Genomic DNA, 11,106 nt, shown 5'->3' on the forward strand with positions numbered 1-11,106 from the left:
AATCTCAACTTTCTAGCTTTTGTAGTTCCTGAGATCTCGACGTTCATACGGACAGACAGACGGACAGACGGACAGACGGACGGACAGACGGACATGGCCAAATCGACTCGGCTATTGATCCTGATCAAGAATATATATACTTTATATGGTCGGAAACGCTTCCTTCTGCCTGTTACATACTTTTCAACGAATCTAGTATACCCTTTTACTCTACGAGTAACGGGTATAACAAGTACGTTTATCGAGATCAATCAAACAGCTTTATTTAGGCATACTAAATAAACCGGCGCACCCAGTATTTCTCGTGAAAACGTTTTTTCTTGCACAAGAAAAAATAGACTATTTTTAGTACTCTAAAATTCAGGCGATTTCAATTGCTGCAGCTTGCCTTGCAATAATTATACCCATATTAAAAAAATTTGTATATTCCGAGTAAGACCATATAATATAATTTCCCGATTTTAATCATTATTTGAGTATACCAACTTAGATCGCAGTATAATCAAAAATAATGAAGCTACCTACGATTTATTTTCTATTATTTAGTTGTGTCGAGTTTTTCTACGCCAGCTATATATACATACTAATTAAAACATATTAGCCTTAAAACTAAGATACTTGTTTCTTGACTTACTAACGGATGTGACTATATCGATTCGTCTATTGAAACTGATCATTAATATACTCCGTTACTGCTTTGCAACTTCTGACTCAAATCAATATACCCTAGAGATATTAATTAGGAATATATACTGTATTAGGTCGGAAACACTTTCTTCTTTCTGGTACATAGTTTTCAATATATTTTTATACTCTTTTCATCTACGTGCAACGTAGGTATAATAATAAAGTTAATTCCAAGCGTAAGCCCCTTATCAAAATGAAGTGTAAACTGAGATTAAAGAAAAGTCAATCTTTTAAAACTTATATAATTGTATGTGTTATTTACAGTAAAACAATTTTGTACAATATAATAATTACATTTTGTAAATTCTTTAAATAGTTTGAGTTAGTGTATATTTATTTATAGAAATGTACTTTTATGTGCTTAAAATTTAATGTTTCAAGCAATATTTAATAGGTTTGTGCCTATACACACATACTCCTAAACATAAAAATTAATTGTAGACATTAAAATATTTGATTAGGTGTCATTTTAAAATTTGCTGTATTAAACCTAAAACTATCTTCAAAAGTTAGTTGTGCACGACGGCTGAGGAATGTTGAATGCTACGTTCAAATTCTTCTAAACTGAGCGCTTGGTTTACATTTAAAAGTGGCAGTTTTCCAGCGGAAGCTTTTGCAAGCAGCTCCGGGGAAAACCATTGCGACAATTGGTTGGTTGGTGAAGAAATCCTATCATCCCTCTGATAGCTAGGTGACGTGAGGCTATTAGTTTGGATGACGTTACCAGAATCGGAGCTGTCAGAAAAACCTTGAAATAAAGAAAATTATTAGATGATTTATAAAACTAACTTTGTTTATAATATTTCACCTGGGACTGGTGGGGACATTTGTGGATTTGATTGCCGGTGCATTTCTCCATAAATCACCCTTTGCCTCGGTTGCTGACGTGCCTGAAGATGTTGTTGGTGATGTTGCAGGTAAAGTTGGTGCCATCCCACAGGAGAAGCCATGTTTTGATGAACATTTTCAGTATTCATAATTGATTCCACAGATTGAGCTGATTTAAATCTTTGTTGCTGCTGCAGATGCTGATGAGGTTGATGAATGGGTTGCCCTCCAATTTTATGGCCAGTAAAAGGAATTGCAGAATTGGCATGCGTCGTTGAATTAAGACCTCCTTTCAGAATAGGACGACCTAAAATAAGTAAGTGAAAATAAAATCATGAATGCCTATTTACACTTCTTATTCGTGTTAGTAAGTCTTTAAATTAATTAATTCAGAAGTCAAGGAACTCAAGTTTCTTATATCGCGCAGTTTACCAAGGATATTATAATCTAGAGACTTAAGTTAATGCTTTGGGACAAAAAAAGAACATTAAACAAACCAAAAAATATAGGTTCATTTTAAAAAGTAAGACTACATTCGAGGGATACTTTTTTAATCCAAAGTTTTTTATGCAATACTATCAGTTAACTGAAAGAAAGATTAATACCTTATTTATCAAAAGTATATATTGAATATTCTTATTTAAAAGCAAAAGTAATGCTTATCTTATGGATGACAAATATTAACTAGTTTTCTTTCTTATCCACGATGCGGTAAAAAAAACTGAGTTTGTAAACTCTATAAAAAGGCAAAGAAGTCAGGAACTAACGCAATAATAGAGTACCTCGCACTTTATGCAAAGAAGATAATTTAAGACAAATATTTCTAGAGGGCAGAAGAGTTATAACTAACCGGATATAATTATACATATAATTATTTACACCCGTTTTAGAGAGCAAAGAATTTACTAGATTCGTTGAAAAATTTGTGAGGTGCTTATGATTTGGCCATGTCCTTGCTTCTGCTTGCAACAGCACTCGCTGTAATATTTGCACATTTTCATCTCTCGTGCAGTTAAATAAGCTGAATAACGGACAATTAATAGTAGTTAATTCTTGTGTTACCCGTGCCGAGGATGTATTAATTTTAGTCCAAAGCTGACAACTCATTGAAGGATACAGTTATCTCCATATTAGGCATATATAGTTTTGATCAGTATCAACAGCCGAGTCGACATAGCCATGTCCATCTTACAAACAATTCTCGCATTTTTTAAACTAATGTATTTTAATTATGTAAATACTCGTTTTTTGACATAATATAATTTAATTATATAAAAATATAATATAATTTGGATTAAAATTTGACTACCACTTCTTTTAAAAATGTCATAAGCCTTTGAAAACATCAAGTGTCTGCGTTGAGTTTTCACATTCTCTAAGGCTCCGTACTTCCAAAAATAACATATAGTAGAAACTGCAGGCGGATAAACAAACACTTAAGCTGAAAATGTTTCAAACGGAAAACCGCAAAACCACTATCGGCACATCAGCAAAGCAGCTCAGGTAGGAAACTCACTCTGAGGAAAGTCTTCCCGCGAAAGGCTTCTTGGCGTGAAGATGCAAACTAGTTCAGATATAGACTTTTACCATTGGTGAATTGGCTTGAATGTTACTTCTTAAACGTTATGTGAATTTTATTTGTGATTAATTTGTAGCTCATTTTAAAATGATTTTTATTTATATTTTAGATTTAAGTTGACCTAGTATTATTCGCTTTTGTAGTTTATTTTGTCCTTATGGTTTAATGATTACAAAGTGCGCGTGTAGCTTATTTTCAAATAAAAAATGGGAGACAGCAGTAGTATAGATTAAAAAGCTCAAACTTATCACTTATGTGGATGCTTGAAAATCTCGTAACTAGTTTAAACATATTACACATATTTCCTAAAAATTCTTCACCTATCAGTAAAATAAAATACTTATTTGTGGGCATAAAATATGAAAAACATTTTAACACAACACTCCATTTTAACACAAATTTGAACGACAAAATAGAACTGGTTTCAAAAAACACAAAGCCTACTAATTAAAAATTCCCTTATAATTATAGCAGTAGTATAGATTTAAACCGCTCAAACTTATCACTTATGCGGATGCTTGAAAATCAGGTAACTAGTTTATAAGTATTACACATACACAACACTCCTAATCCTTTTAACGAAAAAATAGAACTGGTTTAAAAAAAAACCCAAATTCCTTAATAATTAACACTTTTTTCGTTTAACTTACCAAATGATTTTCCTTGCACCATTTGCATATTGCCAGAAGTCCACTTTAACCCTTGCTGAGTACGATTTAGTGACATGTTAGGAGACAATTGTTGATTATTTTGGCCAACGGCAAAGTTTCCACCCCCTAATATCATTCGGGGCTGTACAGCCATTGTTGCGGTCAGCTGTTGCTCATGAATGTTTTCGCGAGTACCGTGTTGCTTGACATGCTGTTGGTGTATTTTATATTGTGGGTGCTGGGTATAAGAAGAGCTTGGTGATTGAGTATCCTTATCGGCTGTCATTTTTCTTAAAACTGAAGTGGGAGTAAATGCCAAAGGAGTTGGGGAGTTACCGTGGGAAATTAGCTGATTGATCGTATGGTTGGCAGTATTTTGCGAGGGCAATTCTAGAATTAAATAAATACATTTATAAAGTTGTATTTTATAAAACATAAATAGTGTTATAGTATATGAGTGTTATAGTATATGAGTGTTATAGTATAGTGGTTTAGTATATAAGACTATTTAACTGAATCTAATAAGGATCGCTTGTAACCCCGTAGTAATTTAAATTTAAAGTGTTACCAATTTAGAGTCACCGAGAATTACTAACCTTGAGAGTAGTGCTGATGGGCCGATTGCGGCTGAAGAAATGATGATTGGGTAAAGATATTAGGATCGCCTGTTACATTTCTTTTAGGACGAGAATATTCACGGAAAACTGCTGCAATTACATCCTTTGTGGCCGCTGGAGTGTTAGGATTATCCAGCTCTTTTTCCAAAAATTCATGTGAAACGTCTCCACAATAAAGTCCTATTTATTATTAAAAATTTTTTTTTTTTATTTAAGACACAGTGCAGACGTATATAAAAGCAGAAAAAAGGACACAAAGTATACACCAGTTAAGCTGTAAATAATTTCTTGTTCTAATGGAAAACATGTAGTAAACTGTAATATGCCTATTACTTTTACCATAAGGATCAGAAAAATGACCGTAGTATCAAAACAAAAAGTGTGTAGATATAGAATTTTAAAATATATCTTACTTTGAATTAGATGTTGGATTTCCAAACGCTTTTGCAAAATAACATGACTACTAGTTGGCATGGTTGGCACGTGAACACTTAACTCTGGTTGTTGCGAATGACCGTCATTTATTTTTTGATGTAACTTTAAATCAAGCTGTTCATGGCTTGCTATATTTGTATGATTTATTGTATGGCAAACGTCGTTGCATGGATGAGGCTGCCTTGCCTGTGAGCCCAACTGTTGCAATAGTTTTTTGAATGCCTCAGTGTCTCTAGCAATATGTTTTTCCACTTGTACTGTCTGAGAGAATGACCCTGCTATGGGATTTATTAAATCAGTCCTCATATCCACTTTAGTCATTTGAGCTTCCAGATCTTTAACACTTGGCATACCTTAAAAATAAAGTCAACTGTAAGTTTTAATATATTATTAAAAATCTTGACATACCAAGTTTTTCTTGAGCATGTGACTCCTGCAACCCTGGAAGCTCATTGTTATTCGCAGCTTCTTTATGTCGAAACCATCGGCTAAACCGGGATGTTCCTTCTGCTTCACTCTTTTCAGTACAATCATTACTCTGCAAATATACAATAAAACATTATAGAACGCTATAGTCCAGTTCCCCCACTATTTGAAGCCCGTTACTCAGCTGGTGAAAGTGCTAAGGAGAAATTTCAGCACTAACAGTTTTTGGCGGATTGTGGGCGTGGCAAAAAGTTTTTTTTACAAATCGATAAAAATGTACAAGACTAACAAAACAATGAAAAAATATCAAAACATTTTTCAAACGTGTGGGCGTGGCATGGGTCAACAAACATGCACTGCGTCTGTCTCAACTGTCTCTCATGAGATCTCGACGTTCATACGGACAGACGGACTCGGCTCGACTCGGTTATTGATCCTGATCAAGAATATATAAACTGTATATGGTCGGAAAAGCTTCGGTCTGCCTGTTACATACTTCTCAACAAATTTAGTATTCCCTTATACTCTACGAGTAACGGGTATAAATATCTTAACTATCTTTAAATTTATTATCTTATCTTAATAATATAATTTTTATGGTATTAAAGCTATAGTTTACTACCTGATATGCTGACTACAGATATGCTAGCGGCTGTTTTCAATTTACTATATATTTATATCTACCATGTTTCTGCAAAGGTTTTTTTTATTTTGTTTTTTAATAAAAAAAAGGAACATACATTTATTAAAAATGTAGTATGCGTTATTTTATTTATAGTTCCCTAGATCTTAAAATTCATACAGACAGACAGACATATCGACTCGTCAAGTTGTCCTGGTCAAGAATATATATTTTTATAGTTTGAGACTACTATATACTATAAGACAAGTTTTAGCAATATTTACCAAAAGAGAATTATCCAAGGGATGCATGTTAAGAAATGCATCAAAATTAAATTCACTTTCAGAACTCTGACTGGACTGCATTTGACTCGGTTGGTTTTTATTATGATGGCCGAGATCCGCTGAGTTTTGAATAAAAGTCGGTACATTTTCCCCGGTGTCTTTCATTTGGTCACTCGGGTTTGCGTCGTACAAATTTAAACTGACACTGCTTTTTCTCATCGAGGCGTTATCGATGGTTGCTTGCGTAGCTAGATTTTTACTAAGTTGTTGAATTTGATCATTTTGATCTTCTATTTCGGATCGATCTTCGTTGATTTCCAGGTCGTCAAAACCGTGTAGGTCAATAGTTTCAAGCTGTGATGTAGGTCCTGCACTGAACCATTCAGGTTCTTCGTGAATAAGATAGGAATTGGCTCGCTTGCCACGGCTTTGATTACTGAAAGGCTCCTTACCAGATATGCGTCGATTATTGATTCCCTGCCGATCAACAGACTTTTTGGAGTCATACTGAAAACGACGATCGGTGTGTTCGGGAACACGCTCAACTAACTTTCCACTGATTGTTCGAGGACGATGTTGGGCTTGATTGTGCTGAGTAAGACCGCTTGTACCTCCAGATCCATTTTGTGCCGTTTCCTTTTCATTTTCAATGCTGGCTTCTATGGTGTTCTGCTTTTTGTACTCCCAATTATCACTTCTTGGCAACAGGCGACCGCTTCCAATACGCCTTTCTTGGCGGGATGTTAAAAATGTAGGTGAAGATGACAAGCATTGGTCGTGATCCGGTTGAACATAATTTAAACATGTATCAGTAGTATCCAATTCGTTAACCCTACGACTAGGCGAACTCGGTGATTTGCCCTTGCTTGCACAAGTGTTGACTTCGTTGCTTTCCGCGCTGCTGCTCCCTTTCGATATGACAAAACGCCTCTTTGCAAATGCCGGCATTAAATGTGAAGATGATATGCTACGATGATCGATCATAGTTGACTTATAGGGCTGTCCATGAGACAGCGCATCTTTATCCTTATCCTCCCCGCTTACTTGAAGAGAATCGGTAGGTACGAAGCGCTGGTAATAGTTGTTTGCCCGCTCTCGATTTCTCATGGCGCGACGTGAGCTAATTGAGCTACTATTCGAACAAATTAAGCCCGAGTTATCTGCTTCCGGAGAAAGTCGGTTCTTGCTTTGATTAGAATATGTATTTGACACGGTTAAAGCAGTTGTGTTCAAATTCATTTTCCAAAAACCTAGTGTTTGCAATTCAAGTCGACTTGCACATTGGGGGCGCTGTCGACTTTTACCTTCATATCTTAGAGCTAACAGATCTGCTTTCGAGTACCTAAGGTGAAATAAATTATTAAAACAATGTTAGTTTCATGATTGCATTGCTGAGTGTTTATAAATTTTAGTTATGAAATAATAAATATCGATAAAGTTGACCAAAATTTAATATTAGCTTAGCGCACATACCTGGCACTTAGTTTTGATGTATCCATTTCTGTGGACTATAGTTCACTCAGTAACGGCCAACCTGACTTATTACGGTAAGTTATAAATTTATAAAATATCAAAAATAAAATAGTCCAAAACAATTAAGAACCAAACACTCGCTTATATGAACGGGTACAAATTTACAATGAATATACAAATAGTACGCACCACTTATGCAAACACACACACGGAAGAATGTATATATATATATATAAGTATATTAAGGCCATATATAGATTATTTTAAGTTCCATTAAATTCGCTACTTATTATTACATCCAAAGACGTTTAAATAAACAAATATATTTTTCAATCCTGATAATGTTGCGATTAGTTTTATGAAAATCACGCTAAATTGAGACAGAAATATAGACAATGATTTTTTTTATTTGATTTTTATTGAAACTTTAGGAATTGTAAATACAATAGTATTGAAACAATAGTATTGAAACAATGAAAGAGAAACTAAAAATATATATATGATTATAGCGTATTCTCATGAGAACATAACTGTGAAACGGTGAGACATGCAATTTCAACTTGACGTGCTTTAGCTATATTTTTAATAGCCAAGTCGATCTAGGCATATTGGTTCCCATATGGAGGTCAAGATTTCGGCATCTACAAAAGCTAAAATGTTGATCCAGTGACACGCCCTTAAACCGCAAGGAACTATACACTTTTAATAGGTGCTATATTTTTAAATTTTTAATTGTGTACTTAGTCAATTTCTGTCGACATGACATAAATATTTATTAAGTCAACGGATTTTTTAATTTCGAAATCTATATTAGCTATACTTAAGAATTTTAAAGAGATCCCCTTCTTTTTGCTCTAAGTGATAATCACTTAAATATAAGTAATGTTGTTGTCTGTTACGATGGGGGCACTGAATAAAATTAAGTGTTAATAGTGTCCTTTGCCTACAAAAAAAAAAATGGGTTGGAAACTCAGAAACCCAATATTAGTGTAAACGGAACCCAAGCTTTTTTTTAACCAGTTGTGCGCACTGTGCAGAAACATTGATGTTTTTTTCACTATCGATATTTCTGGTTCTTCACTGCTTAAGCAAAAGGTAGAACGATAACATGCTATAGTTTTGTCATTTCTTAAATTATAATTTGCATTAAATTATCTGTTAAATTATAAATTGAAATTTAAAAACTGGAATCGATTGCCCATGTTTGCTCACCAATTAGTTTTTTTGCCCACGTCTAGTTTTGAAGATTAAAAATTTCGAAAATTTTGAAAATTTTGTCCCCCCTAAAAAATTGTCGTTTGAAATTTTTCTAACAAGAAAGTGATACTTAAACGGAAAACAATAATGCGGGGCGGACTACGTCGTTCTTCTGCATGTGATGATTAAGAAAATCTTAGTAAGGCGGACTTTAATCGATCAACATATCGCTATGATGCTACAATAGATAGCACAATGCAAAGCATTTATATCGGTGCGATGGATTTCTGATGTCAGCTTTGTAACGCACGCCAATTCCCAAAATAAACGCAAGGGCTGTACTGATGGAAAAGTGGTCCTACCACAATTATATCCTCCACCAGAGCCATTGCAATCTCTCCTGTCAGGATGGTCCAGCTTCAAAACTTTTCTTAGTTAACATTCAGAAGTATAATAAATGCTTTCAAATGATATCTTTCGCCGCTACTATTGTTATTGAAGATAATTGTATACCAACCGTCAAAGTAATTTCTATTTTGACTTCTGCAATGGACGATCGTTACACATAAATGTCATATAACAACGATATGACATTTTCATTTTGGGAGGGTCAACGTCCGCCGACCATTGCTTCGGCAATGGTCTTCTTCTTAAAAAAAAAACTATGAAAAGTTCTCAATTAATTATATACTAATTTTACTAGAACAACATCGAATGTTTCCGTTTTAAGATCGAATTGATATCAGCTCTAGTTGCAAATGCACTAACGAGAAGAATCGTTCTTAAACTCAAAACGAAGCCGATTTAGTAGAACCGATTCCGATTTAGTTTAGATATTATTACGATAAATAGTAAAATAATATGAAATCAAAATATTTGCTCAAATTTTAGGGTGGTTTCTGAGCGTTAAAGTAAGAGTACGCATATAAATAAAAGTTGACAAAGGAAATAATAAAGGGAACAATTTTTTTAAAGTGCGGGCATTTGCGATTTAAGTAAATATATCTTTGATCAGTATCAACATCAGCATTCTAGTCTTTTAGTTTTAAAAGAGCTATCTGCATGCATTTTTTTCCAACGGCTTTTTCCATTATCGTCCAATTTTGAGCAATTTAGATTTATAAATTTATAACTTTGGTAAAATAAAGTTTTATTCTGGAAGTAAAACACAATGATTTTTCAAAACAAAACAAGCCAGAATGCTGTAGTCCTGTAGTCAAGGTCCCCGACTATCTAAAAAAAACCACAATGATTTTTCAGAATAAACAAGAGTTCCCCGACTATCTGATACCCGTTACTCAGCTAGTGGAAGTGCGAAGGAGAAATTTCAACACTGACAGTTTCTAGCGGTTTGTGGGCGTGGCAAAAAGTGTTTTTTCAAATCGATAGAAATTTACAAAAGTAATAAAAAATAAAAATATCCAAACATTTTTTAATTAAGTGTGGGCGTAGCAGTTTGGGTGTTAGAGTGGCCCCACACTATTGAAAAATGTGTTCATATTTTTTCACATGTTTATTACTCTTGTAAATATCTCTCGATTAGCCAAAAATATTTTTGCCACGCCCACTTTAACGCCCACAAACCGTCAAAAACTGTCACTGCAGAGGGAAGACCTCTGGAATTGCTACCCATTAATAGAAATAATAAAGTACAGTATGAGAATATATCATCAAAGCTAAAACCAAAAGAAAGAAACTAAACAAAGGTGGTAATGTATGGGCCATTTTAAAGTATTAAACATTTAAGGGCGACCGTTATAAGATAAACTATTTAACATTTTAGGTGCTTAACAAATACAGAAGTACTGTCAGAGACTGTACAAGTAAATATTTTCAAACATTTCATTTTTGGAGAGAATATTAATTCCTCCCTGTTTGGTTAAGCTTACCTCATTCCTATAGCAAGAATAAGTTTTCATAAGTTTAAATTTCGTCAAGAGACTTTATAAAACTGTTTGTTATAATTCAAGTTTTCAGCCAAAAATTGATATACGTACCGTTACTCGTATGGAAGAAGGTATATTAGATTCGTCAAAAAGTATGTAACAGCTTTTCCGACCTTAAAAAGTATATAAAGTTTTGATTAGCTGAGATCCCATGTAATTTTTATTGCCACCCTTTTCTAAACGAAGCTACACCAGCTTTAATTTAAATAATTTTATTATTGCTGTGCTTTTAAAAATGATTTATTTTTGATCAATTTCTTACATTGCGTATAGCGTTAAGTTTATTGCCACCCTTTTCTAAACGAAGCTACACCAGCTTTAATTTAAATAATTTGATTATTGCTGTGCTTTTAAAAATGATT

General features: G+C 33.9%; 1 protein-coding gene across 1 annotated transcript; it reads right to left on the bottom strand.

Moving 5' to 3' along the window:
* Positions 1-915: 915 nt before the first annotated feature.
* On the bottom strand, positions 916-7,984 carry LOC120454866 (eukaryotic translation initiation factor 4E transporter). Its single transcript, XM_039640417.2, has 9 exons — positions 7,791-7,984; positions 7,602-7,662; positions 6,129-7,470; positions 5,205-5,334; positions 4,775-5,149; positions 4,341-4,541; positions 3,745-4,134; positions 1,496-1,822; positions 916-1,435 (listed from the first exon to the last, which is right to left on the bottom strand). Exons 2-9 carry the CDS (start codon positions 7,625-7,627, stop codon positions 1,197-1,199), a joined length of 3,030 nt encoding a protein of 1,009 aa, XP_039496351.1. The 5' UTR covers positions 7,628-7,662; positions 7,791-7,984; the 3' UTR covers positions 916-1,196.
* Between the last annotated feature and the right edge of the window lie 3,122 nt (positions 7,985-11,106).

Source organism: Drosophila santomea, chromosome 4 (genome assembly GCF_016746245.2).
Source record: "Drosophila santomea strain STO CAGO 1482 chromosome 4, Prin_Dsan_1.1, whole genome shotgun sequence".
NCBI lineage: Eukaryota > Metazoa > Arthropoda > Insecta > Diptera > Drosophilidae > Drosophila > Drosophila santomea.

Excerpts from the sequence above, each read along its gene's own strand:
- LOC120454866 (XM_039640417.2), bottom strand. The coding sequence starts at position 7,627 with ATGGATACATCAAAACTAAGTGCCAG. Across the intron at positions 7,471-7,601 it reads ACATCAAAACTAAGTGCCAG|GTACTCGAAAGCAGATCTGT; the intron begins GTATGTGCGCTA and ends ATTTCACCTTAG. Across the intron at positions 4,542-4,774 it reads AATCCAACATCTAATTCAAA|GACTTTATTGTGGAGACGTT; the intron begins GTAAGATATATT and ends AATAATAAATAG.